General features: G+C 38.3%; 1 protein-coding gene across 1 annotated transcript in view; it reads left to right on the top strand.

Annotated features, from left to right (window-relative positions):
• TARBP1 (TAR (HIV-1) RNA binding protein 1) overlaps positions 1-26,194 on the top strand; it is a 33,676-nt gene that overhangs the window by 786 nt on the left and 6,696 nt on the right. Inside the window, exons 2-23 of the mRNA XM_042817567.1 lie at positions 14-368; positions 1,374-1,471; positions 2,666-2,735; positions 3,515-3,663; positions 4,221-4,273; positions 5,673-5,770; positions 6,417-6,552; positions 7,426-7,522; positions 7,852-7,941; positions 9,657-9,795; positions 11,299-11,395; positions 11,702-11,877; positions 14,803-14,900; positions 15,648-15,809; positions 16,886-17,079; positions 18,479-18,734; positions 18,817-19,005; positions 21,781-21,980; positions 22,121-22,192; positions 23,016-23,136; positions 24,372-24,482; positions 25,465-25,614. Coding sequence (XP_042673501.1) covers positions 14-368; positions 1,374-1,471; positions 2,666-2,735; positions 3,515-3,663; positions 4,221-4,273; positions 5,673-5,770; positions 6,417-6,552; positions 7,426-7,522; positions 7,852-7,941; positions 9,657-9,795; positions 11,299-11,395; positions 11,702-11,877; positions 14,803-14,900; positions 15,648-15,809; positions 16,886-17,079; positions 18,479-18,734; positions 18,817-19,005; positions 21,781-21,980; positions 22,121-22,192; positions 23,016-23,136; positions 24,372-24,482; positions 25,465-25,614 — 3,111 coding nt within the window. The remainder of the gene's footprint in view (positions 1-13; positions 369-1,373; positions 1,472-2,665; positions 2,736-3,514; positions 3,664-4,220; positions 4,274-5,672; positions 5,771-6,416; positions 6,553-7,425; positions 7,523-7,851; positions 7,942-9,656; positions 9,796-11,298; positions 11,396-11,701; positions 11,878-14,802; positions 14,901-15,647; positions 15,810-16,885; positions 17,080-18,478; positions 18,735-18,816; positions 19,006-21,780; positions 21,981-22,120; positions 22,193-23,015; positions 23,137-24,371; positions 24,483-25,464; positions 25,615-26,194) is intronic.

Raw genomic sequence — 26,194 nt, 5'->3', positions numbered from 1 at the left:
GGTGCGCGAGGAGGGCGAAGGCGAGGCGGCGGCCGCGTTGGTGGCCGGGCGGCTGCTGCCGGCGCTGGGCGGCAACGGGCCGGCGTTCAGACGCGTGTGGGACGGGCTGCTGGGTGGCGGCCCGGCGCCGCGGGCTGGGCGAGCGCTGCTGGCGCTGAGCGCGCTGGCCGACGCGCTGCTGCCGCCGCGGGGCCCGGGGCCGGCGGCGGATGCGCGGCTGTGTCCTCGCTTCTGGCGGCTGGTGCAGGAGGGGCTGACCGAGCGGGACGGGCTGTGTCGGAAGAGGGCCCGCTACCTGCTAAAGCGCGCCGTGGACCTCAGCGGCGCTCAGGCCGCCTGCCTGCGCTGCCCTTCGGACGGCCCGGACGGTACGGCCCCGTGTTCAGAGTCTGTGCGAGCCGGCAATATAGGGCCTTCGTCCCTCTCCTTCGGCCCTGCCTCTCTTCGGGAAACTGAGGTGGTGAGGGGCGGCTGGGCAGGGCTGGGCCCTAAGATTATGTCTGTGTGGAAGAGCAGGACGTCCTCCCGAGCCCCTGTTGCAGAACTAGCACAACTTCAGAAGGGTCAGAGTGCTTAATGAGGTGCTTGAGACTCGCGCCGACCGACTTTAATCGTTGTCATAGAGTGGTTGGGCTGGATCGGGTGAGTCCCAGACCCTGGTTTGTGTTGGACTGATGGGATTGTGGACTTGTAAAGTCGTTTGAGTTGGAAAGGACCTTCTAAGACCTCCTCGTCCGACTGCCATGCAGTGAACAAGAGCCCCTACTGCTAGGTCAGGGTGCTCAGGGCCCCCTGCAGCCTCACCTTGGATGTATCCAGGGCTGGGACATCCACCACCTCTGTGGGCGACCTGTGCCAGTGATTCACTACCCTCACTGTAAAAAGCTCTGTATCCAACCCAGATCTCCGCTCCTTTCGTTTGAAACCATTTCCCCTTGTTCTGTCAGAACAGACCTTGCTAAAAAGGCTGTCCCCTTCTTATAGCCCCCTTGGACTGCTCTCAGTCCTCCTTGGAGCCTTCTCTTCTCCAGGCTGAGCAGCCCCAGCTCTCTCATCCCCTCCTTGCAGAGAAGGTGTTCCAACCCTTGGATCACTTTTTTAACCCTTCTCTAATACACCTCAGGGTGCTGAGGCATGCTGTGTCCTGCTTGTTCTCAGCCTGCAAGACCACTTGGATATGTTCTACCAGTCACATGGGAATTATCGCCAAAGGCTTGTGGGCTTGTTGTGGTGGCCTCAATCATTTAAAACTGAATTCCGTAGAAGCTGGGGTGGAGAAAGGCTCTTTTTCCATCTTAGGATGTTGAATGTAATCTTTTGCAGGATGGATTCCAGAGGAACTGTGCCTGAATATATGTTTTTGTTGCTTTTAGAATCAAGTCTGTTTTGGTGGTCTGCTGAGGAGGATGAGAAACTCCTGCAGTTCTGGGAAACTTACATTTTGATAATGGAAACTTTGGAAGGAAACCAGGTGAGGATGCCTCAGAACCTGTGCTTAACCATAGTTTGTATGTGATAGGTTTCTTTTGGCACATATACTATAGGTTTTCTTTGGTTCTGTTTTTGATGGTTTTTTTTTTTTAAAATATTTGTTGGAAGGTATCTAAAGGTTGACAGGCCTCTTGTTTTGAGTATCTGTATGGGAACTGCTGAGTCAGGGCCTGAACCTCTGATTGATCACCTGAGGCGAGCCATGGGTCAGCCAGAGGAGCACAGCTGAAGGCAATTCACCTGTGCTGCAGAAAGGGGTGCAGCCAGGCTTCACCCCTCCTAGACCTATTTAAGAGCTGGCTACCAAAGGGGAAGGATCTCTTCTGGAGATCTGCTCTGCTGGAGTTTTGTGAGCGAGCCCAGGATAGGGGTAAGCTTTCTGTTTATTCTCTTTTGTTATCATAGTCTGCTTTGCCTAACTCTTGTTTATTTTGTGATTATAACATCCTAAAATTCTTTGATTATACAGTATCTGAAATATAGCAAGTGTGATTTATTTAGAGGAAAATTCTAGAATTTATTCCAACTGTGAAAGAATTCTGATTAAAGCTCTGGACTGAACTAAGAAAGGGAAACCTGGGCTGTAAGTTGTTTCAGTGCCATGGCTGACCTGTTCCATTGTGCAAATCAGGCTGCTGCGCTTGATAACTTCTTCTCAGTAGAGGGCAATACGATTCTGTAGTAAAGTACTTTGTGAACTTGAGCAGAAGTAATTCTGTTCTTGACTCAGAGTACTGGATAGAAGGAGGCCTCTGCAGTTGTGTGATGTTATGGCAATAGTCAGTTGTGACCATCTCTTTGTAGCTTACTTATTTTACACTATTTATTATTTTCCTGTAGCTGAGTGAAATAGTATTTATCAAAATGGTTGTCTTTAGAGTTTTGTGCTCTTCTATCTGAAACCCTCACATTATAACTTGATGAATGGGATAGTTGTTTGTTGGGAAGTCTTGTTTTGAAGATACAGTAGTGGGGAGCAGCATCAGTTCATCTTGAGTGGCAGACTGTAATTCAGTGCTATGTACCAGCCCTGGGATCAGTTGCACAGGCATTGTTTGTATTGTCAATTGCTGTGTTAGTGTATTGATAGTAAATTCCACCCCATGACTAAGTGCTGATTCTTAGGTTTGAGTAATAAACAGACTACTTATGCTGCATCTGGTTTACGTTTCAGATCCATGTCATAAAGCCAGTATTACCTAAACTGAACAGTTTATATGAGCTTGCTATATCAGGAGAAAAAGGTAAGACATCATTTTCTGAAACATCTGGTGAACGTGAGGCAATTAAGTCTTTTTTTTCTTTAATGTTGTTATAACAGCTCTTTGCTAAATTTTACAGACGGTGCTTTTCTGCTCTGTGGTGCAACAACAAGAAATCCTACCATATGACAAAATTGCATGTTAATTCCTCGTGCCACTAAACCTAATTAAAAGGTCCTTTCCTGCTGTATTTTATTTTACTTGAGCTATTGTGAAAACAAAACAAAGTCAGGAATTCTTAAGGTAGATCTTACAAGTCACCTGTGCAACTCTGTAGAAAGAGGAAGGTGAAAAGAAAGCCTCAGTGGAAGAGGAAAGAGAATGAATGAAAGGAGCCAGCAATATGGTGGGATTTGCTACAGGGCAAAGTGATGGAAGTTCAAGTTCCCAGATTTTTAAAGTAGAATAATGGCAAATGAGAAAGTGTTGCAGGCAAGTACAATATTTGGACAAGAAGACTTGTAATAAAAAGGATGAAACATGGTTTCTTCTGTTTTGTAGTCATTTTCATTTGTGACTGATGAAGCTTGGAATAAATTTTGGGAATCATGCTAATATATCTTTTGCCTGGGGGATTTAGTAAGGTATTTTTATAAAGCTAATAGCTGTAATAGTCTTTTTGAAATCCATTGTGTGTTATCCAGAGTGTCAATGTGTTGTGTATTTAATACACTTCCTTAAGACATGGAGTTGGTTAAGGAGTATGCTGGTGTGTCACTGTCGATTCTATGTTAATTTAGAAGAATTTGCTGTTGTAACAGGTTGTTGGTTGTTTCACCCATCGTGGCACATGTGCATCTATAAAAGAATGTTTGAGAGTGAAAATAAATCACTGACAAAGGAAGGAGTTCTTCATTTTTTGGAGCTTTATGAAACAAAGCATCTTCCAAATTCGCTTGGTTTTTCAGAGGTAAGAGGCTTGGCATTACTTGCCAGATTAAGCAGATGTTCTAACCTGTAATATGTTGTAACACCAGTTGCCTCAGTAGATTTTTCAATTAAATGCATTCTGTATAAATACCCTCTTATCACAGAATCACAGAATAACAGATGTAGCCATGTTAATGACAGCTGTATTTTTAATTGGTGTCAAATATAATATCACTTGTTAAATGGCTTGGCTAGAGAGGAGTGCATTTTTATGTGCAGTCATTCATTCATGTTTCAGACTAACGTTCTCTAAAGTTACCATTGTATTGAAACTTCTATCAGAAGTTAAATTAGCAGGAGAAGAGTTGGTGCTTCAGATTTCCACAGACCCTGGTCCTCCCCAAAATTATTAATCATTATTAATTGGCTGAACAGAATAAAAAGTGAACTTAGTCAAGTCTGCGTGCAGCATCTCCTACTTAAGGATTCTGGCTCTCTGTCTCTACTTCTAAAATGAAATGAAGTAATCCTAGTTTGTCTCAATCTATGAGTGCTTTGCAAGTATACATTTAGCCAGTGTTGTTCTTCTTTTCTCAGTTTATTATTGGACCATTAATGGATGCCCTCTCAGAAAGTTCCCTTTATAGTAGGTAAGCCACTGATTTATTAAATGCAGTGTTTATTGGAATTGTCCTAATACTCATTTCAGCATGTTAGCAAAATCTTGGGTAAAGAAAAAAACATAAGTAAATGGTGTTTACTAAACTCATGGGTAAAGAATTTCTCAGGAAAGATGGGTGGCTGTAAGATGAAGCAGATTCAATTTCAGCAACATAGGGTTGCCATAAGATCCCAGTTGACACCTGGAAATCAAGTGAGGCATGGTAAATGACTGGAATGGCTATGGCTATCTTTCAGTTTTCTTAAATCATGTTTGGAAGGTGTTGCAAACTCATAACTGATAGAATTTTTTCCAAAGTACAGCAGATTATTTGAGGTCAGGAGATGACAGTGACCTCTTTTGGTATAAATATTAAAAAAGAAAAACAAAAAAACCCAAACAGATGAAAATTGGAAGGGTTCTGAATTGCGATACCTTCAAGCTACTGGTGACCTTGAATTCTTTGTGTTAGTTACAGGGGGAGTGCTGAGAATGGGAAATAACATGCTGAAAGCACTTTTTGCCAGTTGAAATTACTTGGGTGAAGAACAGTCAGCTGGTGATCTAAAATGGTGCTAGGTTAATCCATGAGTCTTCTGTCTTAGCTTCTGTACTTCTGGTAAAACATATGTTGGGATATTTCTGAAAGTAGAGGAGAAGTACGTGTTTGATTTTACCAGGAATATACAAAGCTGTTTGGGTTGATGCCGAGCTGTAGGAGAGAAAACTGTAGAATTTTGTGATTGCCTTGTGCTAATCCTTGGTCGGCAGGTTTTTGGGGCTTTATATATGCTTTATCTCTGTTTCTCTAATGGAAAACTTCTTGCATCTTTTCTCAAAACTTTTTGTGCTGGTCAGTAGTTTTGTTTATGCTCCATTTGGGAGGGAAATCCCTTCTGTCTTTTGCTGTTGTGGACGTCATTTGTCTTTGCTGTTTTCCAGATCAGACCGTTCTCATCCTCGCTGCGAGTTGTTCAGAGAATTTTCTGATTTTGTTCCACAGGCCTTGCTGACCTGTTTTACCCAAAGACCTGTAGCATATCCACAGTGCCATTTCTTAATGTGAGCTTAACACAGGATGATCCCAGCCTTGAGTAACTAGAGGCTGTGCTTGAATGCTTGAGTGTGCTGATACATACTGTGTGCTTGGAGGTGTCCAGGCAGATTGGCATTTCAGTAACTTTCTTCGTCCTCTCTGTATTTGCCAGATGCTGTTGAAACACTGGGCAAAGTGGAGGGAGCAGGATGATGCCCTTCATCTCAGTGCCCTGTTGGAACAGTCTCTGTAGTGAATTTACTTCTGAGCTGCATTTTATTTTTGTTTAGGGTCAGTCCTACTTGTAGCTGCTAACACGACAGTTGTGTATTTCCTATTTAAAACCCAACAGGACACCAAGTCAGCTAATGGGAGCCTGTCCTCCTTTGGGAATGAGGCTGCAGAAATTTTTGGCTACTTATCTGATGCTTCTTCCAGAAGAAGAAAAAGGTAAGTTTCCTTTTCACCTCTTCTTTTTTTTTTTTTTTATTTTAAGAAGTCAAATTAAAACTACAGACCCATTTTCCATATCCTGTGTGTGCATTTGCCACAGTTTTTCCACATTACTTGAGGGGAAAGAAGCAGTAGTTCTCATTTTGACAGTGGAATTTCCACTTTTGAAGAGACAGTTCCTCAAAGATTTTGAGGGACTGCTGTAACAAGCTACAAAATTGTTTTAAGGAAAACTGAAGCACACTTTTTTATTTTTTTATTTTATTTTTCTTTTATTAAAAGAAAAAAAAGATAAACCTCAGTTCTGAAGGTTAAGAGCTTTTTGCAGCTAAGTAGTGCTAATGCAGCACTACTCAAAGAAATCTTCAGGACTGTGACATTCTGTGGTGTGGATTCTTTGGCTTGTTAGGTTGAGTTACCAAAACAAACAGTCTGCCAGACCTTTCTGGTCACAGTCTGTGCAGTGGGGTGTTCAAAAGAACCAGTCAGAGCGCTAAAGAAGTTGAATAAGGGTTCTTTCGTTATGAGGTTGATGCAGAAAGATCTCTGGGATGCTAATGTTCTTCCTCTGAGTCCTTCTCATTTAAACCCATTTGAGAGCAGGAAATCACACTTGATTTATTTTGTTTACTTTTATTTTAAGGCGGTTTCCTGTTAAAGTTTATTCAGAAGATGACAAATCGGCATTGGTGTGCTGTTCCCATTTTGTTTCTTTCTATGGCTCTAGCATACATCCCTGCATGTAAAGTACTGGGCACTGATGGACTTCATGCTTTAAGGTAAAACACACTTTGTTCTTACAAACTTCTTGTAAGGGTATGTACTGAACACTTAGAGCCAAAATTTAATTCATCTCTTATTTCTGGGATGATCTGGTTGTCCATGAGAATGAAAGATTCCATCTCTTTTATGTCTAATTCACAGAAGAATGCAATTGATGAACTAAATATTCATATCATAGGGTGACTTAAAGAAAATAAAAATCAAAAGCAAACAGTGTTTTCAGACAATTGCCATCACTTCTTTTTTGGCATTGTTTTTCCTTAGTCTTCTCTACTTTCTAACTGATCTTTTAATTAGATTAAAACCTTGTGTAGTGGTAGGTGAGGCTATAAAGCCAGCCCACAAAACTGGAGTCTGAAAGACCTGTAAATAAAAGGCCAGCTTAAGTTCTTAGCACACACCTTGTTCTTATATCTACTGATGTTTGGTAAGTGCGTTTGTTCATTTTCAAGGCATGTTAAAAGTCAGTGATTACTCCAGTCTAAGTGAATTTAAACTTTGCAATAAAACTTCACTTTTAATCAGTATTCCTTAGGCTACAAAGAACAAAGTCAAGACCTATCTCTGAGAGCAGTGGATTTCCTTCAGTTTCTTTCACTGCAGTTTAGGAATTTGATGGCATATTTATTTTCTTTCTCTGACAGAGAAATAAGTGCAAACATTTATCAGTTTGAACTGATGTGACCATAGAGATTCTTTGTTTCAGGTTGCCTGAATCAGAGAGCATACCGTGATTGTGTTATATCTGGTAGAATGTGTTGCTAAATACAATCTAATACATTGAAAATAGCAATTAGCAAGTATAAGATGCTTTTGAACATCCTCAATGTTTTGTTCTACATATTTTTACAAATTTTTCCTATTTGCAGAGATGTCCTCCAGTGTACCATGATTACACATCAGATTTTGTTGCGTGGAGCTGCTCAGTGCTATCTTCTTCAAACAGCCATGCATTTGACAGACGTGGTGAGGTTTTGGTTTTGTTTGCACAGTTCTTTTAGCCAGTTGTTAGTTTTCAGGTAGATTTCAGGAAGAGAGGCGTTGAGACTATTTAATCTGTATGGTGCCTCCCAACTCAAACCATTGTATAATTTTAATGCTGGAGGAACTCAATTATATTCCTTAATAAGGGTAAGGTTGGTTCCTAAGAGCCAAAAATAAGTGTGTTCAGTGGAAAGGAAAGATCACTTCTTTGGCAACATTTGTCAGAAGAGGGCAACTTCCTAAATCATCAAGTAGGTGTTACACATTGAATAGCTGTCAACATAATGTACAATTTTCATTCCCTTTTTCAGGAGAAAGTGTCTCTTCCAGAGGTTGCCAGCTTTCTTTTGTCCTTTAGACCAGAGGAGTCCCTAAGGAGAGATACCACGTTATGGGTGGAGGTGAGAACCAAAGCTACTTTTATGTTCACTGAAGCTTTTTAATACCAATAGAAATGCATGATTAATTACTGCTTATGTCATATTTAACTAATTAGCAACATTTGCGTTGGCATATTCTGAGCTTTCTGGATGTGGAGTCCTAAGGGTTTTGCTTGAAAGCTGATTTTCCTTTAATGCCATAGAAGTGTTATTGTTAACCATACAAAAAAAATATTCAGCAGATTCAAAACTAAAGAATTCTAAGCTGTATCATCATAGCTGTTAAAGGTAATAGGAGGGGAGAAGATGACCTCTCTCCTGCAGAATTGAGAACTTCTGTGGGAAGAAAAAGGTCTTTCTTGAGGCAAAGTGTTTTTCAATTTCTTCAGAGCTTTTGTCTACCAACTGGGTCTTGTTCTTAATCTCTAGAATATCTAGTATTGCAGTTTTTGCATGTAAGCATACCAAAATGCATATCAGAATCAGTTCCTACTGAGTCTCTTGGTCCCCAAATACTGTACTTTGAGAGCTTTCTGTGTCATTGCAGCCCCAGTCTTCTGCTTTGTTTGCCATCACAGTAGCAACTAAATTCACAGTTGGTTAGCCTGTGCCAGTATCTATAACCTCTCCCACCAGGGATCCATGCTCTCTCTTCTAAATCATTGGTATCATAAAGTAGAATGTGCGAAGCAGGGCATCCATGGAATTCACAGAGCCATGGCTTGGGCTTTTATTTCTGCTTTTATTAAGGATATCACGTGGGTGTAACATCCATAGCTGAAGCTGTTCTTGGTTAGCAGGCTCTCCAGGCAGTTATTTCTCTATATAATATTTATATATAAGTTATCATCTTTGTGACTGCTTTCTTTTCCTCCTCCTTAACTTTGCTTTTGTAAAATTTCATCTAATGGAACAAACTAAAGAGTGACAGTTTTCTAGTATGGTGCACGTTCACCCTTTCCCTTAATTCTGAGTGTACTGTTGGAGATAATGTGAGTCTCTGTATGGCCAGTATGTGGGCCAAAAAATGTACGAGCTGCCTCTGATTTGCACTTTGTATGCAAACACAGCTCAGGCAGGAATAACAGGGTAAGCTCAGAGGGAAGAATGTGCCTAGCATGTAGAGTGGGATTGTGAATTTTGAATTTCTAGGTATGTGTCTGTAATAGTATGTACATAAGTATGTACATAGATGCAAATTTCTATGAAAAATTACTCCAAGAAGAAATCAGTTTGTATATAGGATATACCAGAGGCAACTGAGTAAGTAGCCACAGCTTTGGCTGGTTGTGCAGCCATAGAAGGTTTTTGCAGCATTGTTCTGTTATGTGTGCTGTACAATTCATCTTATCCCATTGATTTTTTTTTTTTTTTTTTTTTTTTAAAATATGTAGAACAACAATGGGATTTTCATTAGATAACATTTGATGATCAGAAGCCTCTTCTGGAACAAGGGGATTTTACCAGCATTATTTAAATTTCAGAGTTGTTTTTTTTTCTCCCTTATGTTGGTACCAATGATGTCCTCTTTGTGGATGCTCTGAATGACCCTATTTCTGTGTGTGGATTGTAGCATGCTAAGCCTATTGGTAGCTTCAGTGTAGACCTGTTACGGTGTGGATTTGCTGATGTAACGCTTTATATTTCAGTGCTTTGACATACTGCTGTCATCTTGGTGATGTCAGCACAGCACAGAGTCAGCAGAGTAAAATAGCAACATACTGGTTTTAATTTAGCTTTGCAGTTGGCTGCAAGTGAATGACGGATGCTTTGGGAAGTCAGTGTGCTCTGATTTTGAGCATCAGGAGATCTCATCACTGGGTCTGTATGTGAGCAGTCTTGTGAGAGAGTACCTTAAGACACCTGCATCTGAAGGTAAGTTAAATATTTATTAATATACAATAGTTCTGATGATAATTAAAAAAATATTTTAAGAAGATTTTGGTTTTTAGAAGTTATTAGCTTGTTTATATTGTACCTATCCAAATTCTACTCAAGTTGTGATATTTATCATTCTTAAATACAAACTTTATTTTTTTAATCTCGTTTTCTTTCATCATAAAAAATAGTCCTCCAGTATTAATTGAAAACTAAGTCTTAGTACTCAGTTTTATTGCTGTGGTGATGCTTGTCCATTAGACTTGTTTTGTTACTTTTCTGGGGATGCATGAAAATGTTGCTGTATGGCAGCAGAGGAAAACACAAATCTGGATGGATACCTGTCTGGTAATCTTGAAAGAAAATCTATGGCATTTGTCAGCAAAATGTAAAATGACCTCATATATTTATGGAGAGAGAATTTAGAATCGTGGTTATGCAGTTCACTGCACACCTTCCAGAAGCAGATGAGCTGTGATTTTTACCAGGGAATGTTCTTTGTACTCTGTATGGATATGCAGGTAAATTTTGAAGAGACTTCTTTCCTCACTACCACAGTTTGATTTATTACATAACTTCTCTTCAGAGTTTTCTTTCAGGTACATTGAAATGAGTGTCAGATTGATTGGTTTGAATGCTGCCTAACTTTGTGACACTCATTTTGATACTGGCCTGCAGAAGACACAAAAGCTAGGTCAGAATTGGCTTATGATAAACAGCTTCAGAAGCTTTACACAGCCTAGAAACTTAGTGTCTAATCACAGTACAGTGAAGTTGCAAAGAAATTTTGCTGATTAGTTCTCCTGGGTAAACCCTTTATTAAAAGACTTTAGCAGATCTTTTCTGCTGCCTGAAATGTTCTAGTACTTTATCTGTACTATCTGCAATTCCGTGGCATACATCTGCTTCACTTTTTAAAGGGGGTGTTTGTTTTATTTTGATTTGATATGAATTTCAGTTTATAAGCAGCTCTATGGAGGGGGAAGGGCCATATCCAGCTGCTTGAACTGAACCTCCAAAGTTTGTCTTGCTTTCTGAACTTCTGGAGCCAAAAACCCTGAAGCTACCCTAAGTACAATTACATGTTCAATAAGGCAAGTTCAGTTCAGCTTTTTAAAATTTCCTTCTGATATGATAGCTTTAGTTCTTGACACATCTTTTAGCTGGTTTTAATAACAGCTGATGTTTCTGAGGAAGCATTATGAGATTACATTCTTGTTTAACTTCATTGAGTATGCAGTGTTCTTCTAGAAGCAATAGATAAGTGTGCTGTGAGTCTGTTACTACAACACGTTTTCTAAAATTGATTTTGGCATAGAGGCAAACAGGGTCAACTTCTGTGAGGTGTAGAAAAGAAAATGCTTGTTTGAGGTTTGTATATAGAAAAAAGAATGCAGAAAATATCTTCTTAACACTAGTTGTTGTTCTTTTGATAGTTTGTTAAATTAATATGATGCTATTTTCTAAATGCTTTGGAAACCTTAAAATATCTTTGATCAGGAGAAAATTGCTCTATGCCTGACTGGTTTGAAGCTAAGCTTGTTGCAACAATGATTCTGTTGGCTGCTGATGCGGAATGGATGAGGAATAAATCCAGGTAAGTATGAACTACCTTGTCTTACATTTATCTCTCCTTTTTTTTTGTTTTGTTATCCCCTGACACTCAAAAAGTCTGATAGAAGTCCGATCATATCAGCAAGTTGTCCTTTTTTCCCTTTTCCCTGTGGACTTTGGGTCAACTTAACAGTTTGTAGACAACTGCAAACATGCTGGCTGGGTAACATTTCCATAGTTTTTTTAAGTGACATGGAAACCTATGGGCTATTTATTTCCATAAGTGACTTCAGCACTTAAGGCGGATACTCAGAAGAAGACTTTCTTTTTAATTTTTGTTTTTGTGTAGTGGAAAAAGCAACATAAAATGGATTGAACTAGAGGCTTTCTTGAACCCTCTTCTGGATGTCTTGATGAAACTTGGCAGTAATGCTTACATACCAACACTGAAAACAGATAAAAGCCTACAGCTTCTCTTGAAGTTATTGCAGACCCGTTCGTTAAAATGTTCCAATACACAAGATGGTTAGTGATATCTTCAGTATACTGTGTCTTATATTAATTACAGTCTAACTAAAACTAAGATACTTCCATGTTTTAAGACTATTGTCAACTTAATACAAGCCTAGAAGTGGTAAATGTGAAAATCTGACATATCCTTTTTGAAATTAGGTTCAGTCCTACGGAGGTTCTTCTGAAGGTGCCCCAGGGACTGGGAATTGAGAATGTGGAACCTTTCTCAAAAAGCACTTGTTATCCATTACATTGGATTTGTGGATATCTAAAACGTGGGGAATGAGCCCACGTTGCGAGTATCTGTGGGCCTGTTCTTTGCCAGGCTGTGGATTTCACAAATTGTTTAGACAGTTCAAAAATAAATAAGTTTACAAATCCAGCCTAGCCTGTTTAGTTACGCTGGGTTCAGGTGGAGCCTTCCCTGAGTGCATCAAGTGATCCTGGTAGACACTATTTCCATGGTTGACTGGTAGATACTTTTCCTTCAATTAACGCTACGCAGTTCTGCAAAAATTAGGATGTCCCTGATTATTTCACAGTAACTGGTATCATTTCACTTGGCATGCTCAACTGACTTGATTTAGCTTGGTCCTGGTTAAAAGCAGGAAGATGAAGAGGTGCTCACTAAGCACAAGTGTGGTCATCTGACTGTCCAGGAGGTTTGACCTGTGCCACTGGCTGAACATCTTAACTTGTAGCCATGGACTTTAGCAACTGTGGAGCCTTACAGCTCCTTCTGATAAAGCTTTGTCAGTTTGTAACCAGACTGTATCTTCCTGAGAGTGAGGAATTGCAATATAGTTTTCATGGTTAGGATGCTAAACTTGAACAGGATGAAACTTGGTGGATTTTTTCATCCTCTCCATATTATTTTTCAGTGTCTTATTTATAAAATGCAATATGAGAGTATCTTTAGAGCAGTGTCTGAGTATCTACACTCTAATATGGGGAGAAAAATGATTGGTATTCTGCATCCAGATTTTGTAAAGATGTTTTAATGCAGACCTGAAGTAAATGCAAAACCTTATTTTAAGTGCTTTACACAGTCAGCTCCCTTCCCCCTCTCCTCCAAAAAACTTGCAGCTATTTGAAGTGTAGAGTGCTAATTATGTGAGTTTTGCAGTTCATGTTTTTAGTATTTTGTTCTGTAAATCATTTCTTTATCTGCCTCTGTGTTTTCTAGGGTAGGTGCAGTCAGTTGCTTCTCCTTTGGAAATTTAGATGCCCAACTTAGTGTTTCATGTTCTGCTGCTGGAGTTCTTAAGCTGTTGCAAGGCTGAGCATCACGGTGTTTGCCTCCTTTTGAATGCCCCGATAGATCAGGACCCTTCTGAGTTGGACTTGTAATTTTGTGTTAAGATAAACAAGGATTGTTTTTCCTACATCATTTCCTATAATTTTAATGTTTTTCTGTCTTGCACAGGAGAGACAAGTATTAAATCTTGTTTCTTGAGTTGTGAACTGGCTGTATTGGGGGGTGGGATATAATACTGCAGAATACAGAAGTTTTGCTGCTAAGTTGATTAAAAACGAGGTGAACAGTTATGGGAACAAGAGAAAATGGGAGGGAAGGAAGAAGAGATTTTATAAACTTGTAAAACAAAAATAATAACAATTTGAATATTTTTTACTTAGGAATGCTATAACGGGGCTAGACACATCCTGAAAGCAGCAGTGTTTTTCCAGAGGTCTTAGCATCTATGCAGACTTCACTGCTTCTGCTGTTTGCTATTTATTGTTTGTAATAGTGTTAGAGAGCCACTGACAGAGAAATGGATTTTGTTGTATTAAGTGTTTATCTGAAGAATTTCTGTTTTTAATTGCATAATGCTTTATAATGATGTGAAGCTTAAATCACTTTTAGAAAAAGTGATGAGATGTTAATAATGTGATGTTTAACCTGCTGGTTCTATACAAATAAAGCATCAGAAATGCAGCCCAATAAGCTATTTTAACATGGAGCATTGAAGGTAAGCTCAGTATTGATTTGGAACTTCTGGAAATGCATCGTTACACTTTCACCTTCTGGAAGATCTGCAAAAATGTTGCTACATTAAATGTAATTGAAGGTCAGAGCCAAAAAAAAGCCCAAAACAACAGATGTAACCTCTGAGTAATTCGCCCAAATACAGAAACTAATGACTTCTGCACAACCATCCTGTTCTAAAGAGAAGTTTGTAGCTGCATGTGCATATTGATACTTTATTTATTTGGCTTTCATTTGCAGCTAGCCCAAACCCTCCGGAACTCAGATCTAAGTGTGTTTGTGGATAAGTATGCTTTACCAGGGGCACCTGCTTTCTTTGTGTAATAAACCTGTCTTTTTGTTTGTGAAATGCTATATTTTGCAGTATATTTGTGGAGTCCAGCCTTTTCTAAGAGAAAGTACTCTGTTTTATATAATAACCTTCTGTGATGTTAAGCCAAGAGATCAAAATCTTTTAGGATTGGTCTCTATGCAAATTTCAATTACCTCCAAACACTTTGAAAGCAGACAAAACCCATGCCATTTTAACTTCTGTGGGTATTAGAAGGGAATAGCTGCATTTTTGTTACAGTGAGTTTGCTGGATGTAGAGACTTTGTTTCTTTATTAAGGAGTAAGTTCACCAGTAAGGTGTTTGTGCACAGGGATGGAACCAGTGTGCATTAAGAACTGGAAAATAGCACTCTGGTCTTTGGGTTCCCTGTGGATGTGTGTTTTCAGTTTTGTTATCTAATTCTTGTTAAATCCAAGGAAAGTGTATCACCTGGCTTGATTCTTGGGACTCTGGTTTGTGCCACTAAAAAGCACAGGGCTATGTTAAAGCGTTCACAGGTATTTGAATACTTAGTACTATAAAATGTCAGCACTGTAACTTAAGTCTAAATGGTGTGATTTGTTTAAGAAAGCATACTACCTTGTGCTTATATATCTATTCTGCTTTTCACACAGATGAGGTACTGTTTTTTATCTGGAAATCTTTAGTGACACCTGTAGAGAGTATTCTTGAATTCATACTCCGGCGGCTTACTGCAAACGAGTTAAGGACGGTAAGTAATTATTGGGAGGCTTCCTTTGGTGTGGTGTTGCTTGGTAATTTGATTTACCAATGTCTGAGTTATCATATCAAATTTGTTAATGCCTAAAAAGTCCATTTGCTTAGAAACACTTTTGTATTTTTTTTTTTAATAGGCACTGTTATGTATTATTTGATGAAAAGTGAGTTTAGGAAAGAAAGCTGATGTAGAATTTGTAAAGGAATTTATATGGAAAAAATGTTCAGATGTGATAATAGAAGTCAGAGTTGCTGCTTGTGTTTGGTGAAATGGAAAAAAAAAAAAAAAGTGAAGTCTGTGAGAGAACAGTGCAGTACCAATAACACAGGTGCCTGTTTCTGCAAAAGTGAAGGACAGAAGCCTGGGGCTCCAGGCTGCTTTCAGTTTCTACTTTTCATACTCTTTCTGAGAAAGGGAAGTGTGAAAGAAGGAAGAAAGCTTGATAGGCAATCCCCAAAATGCAAATGTGACAGAAGAAGGATAAGAAAAGTTGTACTGCATCAAAGCAAGTGCTAGAGTTGAATCAGAATTTCCAAGTCCGAAAGATGGTGCTGCTACTAAAACGAAAGGATTTTTTTGTTTGTCATACAGTTCCTTGAGTTTAAAAAATAATAATAAAGTTGTTCAGCTGCAGTGACTGCTGCTATTTTCCTTGCACTATTGCTGTTGACATTATTTTTCTGTTTTCAGTTTGGTTCTTCCTCTTACTACTTCAGTTTACCTTTGTATCCTCTTTTGTAGGTCAGTGACCTGGATCGTTGTGACCTATACTTAGCTTTAGTTCCAGAGATTGTGAACTTGTGCTTGCAACTCAGCTCAAAGAAGTTAACAACTGTCAAGAATTTCATCTCATCCCTGACTAATGCCTCTATTCATAATTTTCAGGGAACAAATTCTGCAGAGGTACTTCAGTATTACTTAGAGCTGTAAACACTGATACAAAGTAAATGAGACAGTGGTTATTGATTAATACAGATACATGAAATTATAATCATAACTATAAGACAAAGTAATATGTGTGTATGCACATACTTCCCAACATGTCTAATTAGTTGGCAGCATTGTGTCAATATAAAATACTTGTACGTAGGATTTTTAATAGGTTTTGTTTTCTTACATTACTTTTTAAAAGTAGTTGGTGAAACTTAATTGAAAACTGTAGTTGACTGTAATGGGCTAAATGTATTCAAAAGCTTTTTCCTCAAATATGAACTGGATTTTCCTGGGAAGTTTTATCTAAATGAAATTGCCTTTGGCGTGTTGCAGCATTAGCTTGAACATGCAGTGGAAAAGACATTCTAGAACCCTGTCTTGCTTTGACTTTTGTTGCGTTGTTCCTTGTCCTATAGCTGTATTTAATTAGGCTACTATATCTGAAATATATTTTCAAAAAGTAAAGAATCATTATTATCATTTAAAAGGAGGAGATTATACTGCCCAGCAAGTACTAGTTCTAATCTTTGCTATTTCTTGTGTTGAATTATTCATCAAGAACAGTTAATAGCACAGTAAAAAGATCGTAAAGATTGGATTTGCCAGGGTTACTTTTCTAAGAAAGAGCAGAACTTTCTTACCTTACTATATGAATTATAATACTTACTCCATTAGTTTCAAAATAAACATTCTCTGATTCAGCCAGTGTTCAGTGGGGCCTCTACAAACTTTCTTTGAATTCAGTGACAATTATGTTTTCATAATATATAGTACATTTTAGGTTCAGGTTTATTTAAGTAGAAAAAAAATCCAGTATTGAGCAATTCAGATGGGGAAATGTTTTCTGTGCTCTGGACAGCTAAAAGTATTATGCAGATCCTTAAACAAGAATGAGTTTTTAATAATATTAGGAAACTATATGCTCGCTGACAATATTTTTCTAAAGATACTTTTTTTTCCTCATGTATCAGTTGGTTATTTGAGTTAGAGAAGAAATGGATGCATGTTTGATTTTTTTATTTTTTTTTTTAATTTGGTCTTATTAGGAGTTGAAGCTTAAGGAACAAATAAAAAAAGTAACTAGCATAGCCTCACTCACAGTAGTTTGTGAGCTAGTGGATCAGAAACCTGAAGCACATCTTGAAGATCTGCCTTGTGTGGGTGCTCTGAAGAGATTTGCTGCCTCTTCCCAGTTTAATGAAGTATTAAAGAAGCCATCTTACATTGAAGAAAAAAGTGGGTACGTTTGTGATGCTGATTAAGTAGTAGTCCAGAGCAAATTTGATTAGAGAGTAGAACAGTGATAAAGATGCTGTTTGTTTTTTTTCTTTGATAATTTGTACCAAGATAAAAATGAAGAATTGTGAGCAAAAATTATTCCTTCAGTTGCTTTTCTCTCTTTGTTCTTGTTCTAGAGCATTGAAGTGGCCATAATATTTCAGACCAAAGTGCTCTAACAGTTCAATGCTGTTGAAGTACTTAACTTTTCTAGTACTGTGTAGTACTGTGTAACTGCATAGAGGAAATGGACCTGGGGGTATTGATTGATGCTCGGCTGAATATGAGCCGACAGTGTGCCCAGGTGGCCAAGAAGGCCAATGGCATCCTGGCTTGCATCAGAAACAGTGTTGCAAGCAGGAGCAGAGAGGTGATTGTTCCCTTGTATTCAGCACTGGTGAGGCCGCACCTCGAGTACTGTGTCCAGTTTTGGGCCCCTCACTGCAAGAAAGATATTGAGGCCCTGGAACGTGTTCAAAGGAGGGCAACAAAGCTGGTGAGGGGTCTGGAACACAGGCCATGTGAGGAGAGGCTGAAGGAGCTGGGAATGTTCAGCCTGGAGAAGAGGAGGCTCAGGGGAGACCTCATTGCTCTCTGTAACTTCCTGAAGGGAGCTTGTAGTGAGCTGGGGGTCGGCCTCTTCTCTCGTGTCATCAGTGATAGGACCAGGGGGAATGGCTTCAAGCTACGGCAGGGGAGATTCAGGCTGGACATGAGGAAGTATTACTTTTCAGAAAGGGTGGTCAGGCACTGGAACGGACTGCCCAGGGAGGTGGTGGAGTCACCGACCCTGGGGGTGTTCAAGGAAAGGCTGGATGTTGTGTTGAGGGACATGGTTCAGTAGGAGCTATTGGGAATAGGTGAACGGTTGGACTGGGTGATCTTTTAGGTCTTTTCCAACCTTGGTGATTCTATGATTCTATGATTCTATGATTCAGAGCCAGCTTTGAATGTTGCTGATACTTAGGCCACCTTACCTATCTGTACACTGGGCAAAGCCATAGCATGTGCACAAGTCTGTTTAAAAAGAAATTATTTACAGTTGGGAAAGGGAGGGAAATCTAGAGCAAGCTGCAGGGTCAAAAAGCAAGTACTTGAGAAATGTAAAAGTGCAGAAAGCATGTGGTCATGTTTGTCCTGAATTCTCTTCCAGAAATCTATAACTAATGGGACAACCTGAGCTCAGGACTGATTTTTCTGTGTTTAGGAAACTTTATTTTTGGATTTCTTTTCAGGATTTTGCCCAATCTCCCCTTTAACCTGTGAAAATTTGAGTGTCTTCTGCTTATGACAGATAGGAACGTGTGCAATGATTAAATACAACACATGCTTAAGAAGTTTGTTTTTTTTTGTTTTTGCAGCTTATGTGAGGAAACATCTCAGGGATGGGGAAGAATTGTTGCACGCTATGTACGTGACCAGTGGATTTGCCTGCGTTTTGTTTTAAATAAACTTCCAATGTTGGCTCAAGAGTATGAAGAAGGAACTTCAGAACTGTTGTTGTTCACTGCTGAAAGATCAAAAGAAATTCTAGGGTCTGCACTGGAAGCCCTAACTATTCTTCCTTCAGACCACGTTTTACCTGTGTTTGACTGCATGAAAGTCCTTGTTCCCAAGGTAAAAGATGAAGCAACTGCAAGATAGTATTTAGGTGTGTTTGCTTTGTCAAATTTAACACATTTCTTCTTTTTCTTCTCAGCTTCTGAGCTTACAGGAGTCTCTCTGCATAGAAGCATTCGATTTGGCTTGGAAAATCATATCCTCTTTGAGCAATACACAGCTAATATTTTGGTCTAATCTGAAAGCTTTTGCTCGGTTCATCTTTGATAACGAGGTTCTAGCTGCTGCTGTAAGCGTGAAGGGCCCAGCATATGCCAAGATAAAAGAGGTCAGTTCAAGAACCCTGTTGTGAGAAATAAACGTATGTTTTCAGATCAAGATAAATTTCATTTTACTTTTCATTTCCTCTTCAGCATTTGTGGTGATTTTTTTTCATTTTCTAAAAGAAACTAGTTTGATAGGAGATGAAGATCTGAGAATTAAGTTGAGGATAAACAAATGGAACTTGAAGCATAGAGCAGTGTTAGCTCTATTCTGTGAGAAAGTAAAAAGACCTGTGAAACCCTCATGTTCAGTCAGCTTTTTCTCTTCCACTATTGAAGGTACTAGAAAACAATTGAAGGGAGTCTGCAGTGCAATACAAACAAAAGATCAAAGTGCATGTTTTTAAAATATTGTTAGCTTTTCACGTTTGCCAGCTTGAGCAGTTTCAGAGTAAAGGCTTATGAATGAAAGACTCTACATATCTATTGTTTGTTCTTGTAACACAGAAGAAGAAAGAAGTTTTTCACATTTTTAGACTTCTACATTCAGTAAAATGTGGGGTTTTTTGCTCTCTGAATTATACTTGCATTATGCACTTTTTCTGTATTTTTGTATTCCACCTGCACTGACAGAAGCTGTTGTTATTTTGGGAAATTTTTCTAAGAGTCTATAAGAAAATATTTTCTTAGATGGAACATCACAGCCCTTTAAAACTTAAGTAGATGCTATTAAATAAGGGATCGTTTAACTGCTTTTTTTTTTTTTTACAGTGCTGCTTTTTTTCCCCTCTGAGTGTCCAGGTGTAAGAAGCAGTAAAGAATATTGTCACCTTAGAATTGAGTTTAAAACTGCGTGATAGAACTGCTTCCATATTTTGGAAGACAAAGAATTCCAGTATTTTTTTTTTTTTTTTAATAAATGCACATAGTTTTATGTACCTCGGAAGTCCTTTCCTTTGTCATGGTGTTTTTTCTTTCATTTTGAGTCCCTGTATTCATTTATTGGGATGTTGATTTATCTTGGGAAGGCATAGGATACTTATTTCTTAAATAACACTTCATGTGGGTTTTTTGTTGTTGTTTTTTTGATTGCTTTTCCTCAGGCCAGTAAATAAATGTTTGTGCAGAGCAGCTCACAGTGACCATAAAGACATTTACCAGAGCATTAGTACTTCATGAATTAGTTACCCATACATATGTTTGCTTAGTATTGTTGTATTTTGTTGCTTTTCACTTAGCACAGAAGTTACACTAGATCAGATTGCAGTTTTGTCTTGAGTTGTGTCCTGATGTCAAACTCATATTTGTGATCAATAAATAATGTATAAGCTTTATTTTTGGCTCACTTTCTTGAAATGAACATTGCTGTCATCTGTTCTAAGCAGTAAATAATGTTATGCATTTGTAGTCTTAATGTGAACCCAAACCAAAATAATGTGTGTATGGAGATAAGTAAATATCTCCAAGTTGTAGAAATTTGTGAGGTTTGTCTTTTAATGATTATTTGGCCATTGTATGTGGCAGCTGAGCTGTAGCTAGCTTACTTTTCTTTGTTGTTCTTGTTTTTTTCCTTAATGTTAAGAATTACCATCTTAACTTTAGCGTTAGTATTTCAGACATTATGATTAAGTCAGGTTTATTTTGCCAGCGTTGAGTCTTGAGTCTCCATGACAGCTATCCCATTGTCTGCAGTGGGGCATACCATGGCAACAGGCATCAGGTGGTAATGAAGATCTCCTGTATTCAGCAAAGGGCATCTGGTTGAGCCACCTTCTTGCCCCTTCAAAAGAAAATGAAGATAAAGTTCCCAAGCAAGTGTCTACTTACATATATTCTTATCCCACTCCTCAGCAGACTTTTTTTGCCTTGTGCAACGGCTGTTTTAGTTTTAGATAAAGAGACAGGAAAAAAATGAAACTGTCTGATACTGATTGGCTACAGAACTGTAATTTTGTCTTTCACAGTGCACTGTCTTTTCTTAATAAATGGAGGGGGTGATAACAAGAGAAACTTTTGAACCAAAAAGGAAGTACTGCTATATACTGGTCTTCTGCAGAGGTGCCCAAAGTACTGTGATTCTAAGCTTTGTTACTTCTGCTGCTTTTTTTCCTTTTACCTTGTAATTATGCGAATGTTAATTGTGCTAAAAATCAAATTTCCTAAATTTCTCACCCACAAACATGAACTTCAACATGGATATAATCCTCATTAAAGAGAACTAGTGATGTAGATACACGAGGGGAAAAAAACGGCATATTTTTTTTTCCTAAATAGGTATGAATTAATTTGAAAGCACAAGTTTTTTGTACTCATTGAAGTAAGCCCAGGTGCGTTTGTTGCAGTTCCCAGGAGATTTGTGAAAAGTCTGTTTAGATTTATATCACCACTTGTTTGATCTTCTTTTTAACATAAGCATATTGGGTCAGTTGTTACCCGTTCACCTGCGAGTATAAGCAGAGAACTGTAAATCAGTTCAAAACAACATTAACCTAAGGGAATCTCAGGTGCAGGAGGGGATCATGCCTGCAGTAGTAGAATGGCAGAATGGCTTAGGTTGAACCTTGAAGTCCACCCAGTTCCAGCCCCCTGCCATGGGCAGGGCTGCCACCCACCAACTCAGGCTGCCCAGGGCCCTCATCCAACCTGGCTTTGAGCCCCTTCAGGAATGGGACACCCATAGCTTCTCTGGGCAACTGTGCCATTTCCCTCTAAGTAAAGAATTTTTTCCTAACATCTAACCTGAATCTCCTCTTTTAGTTAAAAAATACTTTGCAGTAGTTTACTGTAATACTAGCTTTTGTGGAAATGAAGACTTTTAATCTTCAGTTTCTTCTTTTCAGATAATACTCAAGCTCATAGATATGTCCACTACGAAAACTGGAGTCTTCAATGTAGTCCTTAGTCATTGTTGTCAATCATGGATACTTCCCACTTGTGGTAACAGAAGCTCTGTGAGAAATCCTTTCTTAAATGCTGGGAATTACTGTGAACTTATCATCGAGGGCTGTGTCTTCGGAACTGTTTTTAGGAGAGATCAAAGGTATAAAAACAATTCATCAGGTCCATGTGCATGATTATTTGTTCTAATTTTGCGCTCTTCACAAAAATTAAAAGAAAGCAGTTTATTTTCTATGCTCTTCTGCAAACTTGATTGCTTTTTTTTTTTTTTCTTCTGAGAAGACTTATTCAGGATGTGCATGCCTTCATAGAAAATCTTGGAGAAAATTGTGCAGCAAATGTTGTTACTGAGAGGTATGTATCTTACAATGTTTAGTGTGAATTATCTTAATTACTGCTGATGCTGATTACAGCATAAGGAAAGATACTAGTATAACTGTAACTTGAAACGTAAGTAAAAGGCATTGATGTCACATCACATTCAAATACCAAATATAGAAAGTATTTTCAAGAAAATCTGTTAAAACTGAAGGGGACTGAAGTAACTATTTCCTCATTTTTTCACCTCATAAAAGTAGCACATTAGGATGCAGATAGCTTATCATGCTCATTTTTGCAGGTGTGACAATTAATAAACATAGGGTTTAATTAATGGGGCCACATTTGGAGTTTGACTTCTCAGCATTGAGGCACAGTACTTACCAAACCTTTTAATGAGTCTGCTGTTTCTGTAGGACATATTAAAGACCTGTACATAGAAGCAGTGGCAAGTTAACAGGAGGTCAGTTTTCTTCATCAGCAGTGATGGACAGGCCCAGAATTCTGGTTTGGGTTATTTCCATGTTCTGTCATCTCACTATAGGCAACACCACAGCCCTAAGACTACAGGGTTCTTCACAAGAAATGGGTTGCTTACTTTGTTTTGCCTTCTAAGTTTCACTTCCTAGATTTCCCAGCCTATTTACAGTGTTAACAGTTCATTTCAGAAATTGGCAGTCTATTTGGCATTACTTGAATGACAAAATGCATCCATCGTCGAAGATGAGCTTTAATTTCTTGCATGGCCCAGTGTTTCTCACAATTGAGAACATCATATGCATGCTCAGATACTGTTTCTGTTTTTTAATTTAGAATCTGTCTGAACCAAACATATGACTTTTAAATTAATATCTTACAGTACAAACCGAGACGATCACTATGTACGGATTTGTGCTATTAAATTTCTGTGCTTGTTGGATGGATCAAATATCTTGCATAAGAGCTTTATGGAAGACATTGTCATCAAACTACTTGAGAAAGTAAGCTTTGTTTCTCTTGGTATATAAATGTGATTTTAATGCAACCATTAAAATGCTAAGTAATTGCAGCTGAAAGGGCATATTTACAGTTATTTGTATAGTCTCTATGAAGAGAGAGAACCTTTTTTTGTTCTTATAGGACAAGAGCTACTTAATTCAGCCAAACATGCGTGGTAAAAATAGTCTCTTTCAGATCTATTTCTGAATTTGTAGGGGGTCTTCTAGCTTCACTGAGTATTATCCAAATTGTAGCTGTTAATCCATGAAGAACCTTCCTTTAGCCTGCATTTTAGAGTGCTGCATTTCACTTCAACAACTGCAAACAACTTTTGGAATAGCAAGATCTTTTTGTCTCCTTAGAAGACCTTTGTAAAACATATTAATGGAGAAGGTCAGGGTCTGATTTTCATCTGTTATAACTGCTTATGTACTGACACTAGTGTAAAATCATTGGTAACTGACTACATAACACATGCATTCTGGTAGTGTTGTATTGTACTTTGTTCTGAAGAACAAGAAATGGATGATTCTTTATTCATTCCCTCCGGTAGAGAGTAGCTGACAGTATTTGCATTATATGATCAAGTGGAAAACATGACTTGAGCTTTAAAATAGATTTCATGTCTTAAATATGAATGTTGAGCATGTGAATTAAAAACAAAAAAAAAAAAAAAAAAAAAGCACTTTAATATGACATTTGTAAAAACCAAATTGAGTATCAGTTTCTGTCCCAAAACTAGAGCTGCAGTTACAGACTCTTCTCTTACAATTACAGGCTATCATGATTAACCCTCTTTTGAAATGTAGAGTTCAGCAGAAATGCTTTAGTTTGTGTATTGATTTCTGAGCCTAGGATATTCAGTTCTGGTTTCATGTAACTAAGTCACAACTTGACTCTTCATTCTCCAGATTATCCAGTATTAGTTTAGTTGTTCATGTACAATAGGTGCAGCCCTACGTAAATTCATCATCCTTCTGCTCTGTGAAGATTCTCAGTACCTAACATGTTAATGCTCCTAAGTAAAAATACAGAGTGGATTATCTATTTCCTCAGCTTCTCATGAAAAAGACTCAAAATTTCTTTCTGTTATTGAGGCTAACCTGTTTGTCCTCATCACGTATAAAGCCTATACTAGCTGTGCAGTAGATGCTTCTCTTTACATACAGTTGAATATGTTTCCATGTCTTTAATTTCAAATGAAGGATATGTGGTAATACTTCTGATTTACTCGCAGGATGAGCTGGTGTCCAGATCTAGAACACGCTATTATGCAAACTCATTACAGCATAGAATTAAAAACCGGGTATGGCAAACACTCCTCGTTCTTCTTCCAAAGCTGGAACAGGTATTACATTTCACTTTAAATTCTTTAAAATGTGTTTTTTGAGTCTACTTCTGGGAAATAGTGCATTAATTTGCAACAGAGCATGAAGGACATCTAATCTCTGTTGCTGACATATAAATTTCAGGTAATTTCATTCTTTTAGTTTGAAATCCTGGAGTGATGCATTTTAGAGGTCGCTGAAACCTGGATCTTGTATTTGTGAAGGGTGAAGGCTGGGTTGTTGAGCCTAGGGAGGGCTTTTTTGCTCATCATCTGATTTCAAGCTTTTCATTTAGGAAAAATGCTACTATGTGAATATCCAGAGAACTCAGAAGTTCTAGTTTCACATAGTGCATCCTCATAATAAAATGTTTGGAAAGTAAATTGTCATAAAGTCATGAGAAATTGAGAGTCCCTGTGGGTGTTAGATACAGCTTTTAGTTTTCATTGGCAGCGTGAATAGTGTTAGCAGGTACCGAGGAGATGCTGGGGCAGCCTTGTGGTGACTCGTGTTCTTCCTTAGTGGTGCTGTCATCTTACAGTACTGTTGTGTCCACGAGTTTGGTCATTCTTGTAGTTTCCATGCATCAATTAAAAATACGAACATTAAGTATGCTTTGTGAGGAGTGTATGCTTAAACAAGAAAATCAACCAAACCTCCTTTTCTTCAGTTCTTCCATACGAGGATTAGAGAATGATGTGGTACGTGTTTCTAATGTGTGCTCTGTTTAGCTTACCTCTGCTGTAGCAGAGCTTCTATAGCAATTTACTGTCTGATCTCAGCCATGATTATAGCCTTTTGCCTGTGAGCATTACCTGCATTAGTTAACTTGTATAATAAAGAAATTAGAAGGTCCTACATCTTTTTTTTTTTTTTTTTTTTTTTTTTTAGTTTGATTATCAAAAGTATTTCTAATATTATAAAGCTGAAAAAAATATTTTTTCTGCATGGAAATTATTCTAACCTTATAGTAAGTGATTGTGGTGCTGTTTTTTTCCTTAGAATTTCTTGTGTGGAATCCTTGACAAAGTCTTTCAGGCTGGATTTAGTAACAATCAAGCATCTGTGAAGTACTTCATAGAATGGATTGTTATCTTGAGTCTACATAAATACCCCCAATTTCTCAATAAATTTTGGGATTGCTTTTGCTATGTAAGTAAGAACTTCAGCATTCACCTAAAGTAATTTAAACAAAAAAACATGAAGTCTTGTTTTGGGCAGATTTTGCACATGATACCCAAAAGTCAGGGAAGGATTAACTGCAGAATGGACTCACTAGTGCTTCTTTTTTGTCTTTGGATACTTTTTTAAGTAATCAGCCTTAAGATTTGACCTGTAGGAATAATAAATAGCCTGTTCTGATGGTCTTGAATGTATATTAGCATTGTGTATTTGAGGTGAGTACATAAACATGTGCTTGCACCAACTCCACTGTACAGGAAGGCGTTGCTTAGGGAGCCCTGTGGAAGCTTGCTACTCAGAACAGTTGTTGAGCCGTGTTGTCTTCCTTATCAAATACAGATAGCATCAGTGGTACTGTAATTGTTTTTTAAAAGCCAAACCATTGGACAAGATATTTTAAAAAATTCTAAAGATTTGGAAAACTGTATGTGTGTGTATATACAGTTTAAATATATAATACGTATTCTCTTTTTGCCCAAAACGGTGCAGGAATTCAACGCTACCCTGCGTGACAACTTTGCTCACAAATAATGTGTGCTGTTTTCTTCTC

The sequence above is a fragment of the Centrocercus urophasianus genome, unplaced genomic scaffold (assembly GCF_019232065.1).
Source record: "Centrocercus urophasianus isolate 14NV4802_14NV808 unplaced genomic scaffold, USGS_Curo_1.0 seq_10, whole genome shotgun sequence".
Taxonomy (NCBI): Eukaryota; Metazoa; Chordata; class Aves; order Galliformes; family Phasianidae; genus Centrocercus; species Centrocercus urophasianus.
Note: the sequence above shows the minus strand (reverse complement) of the source record. Positions and strands in the feature narration are given on the sequence as shown.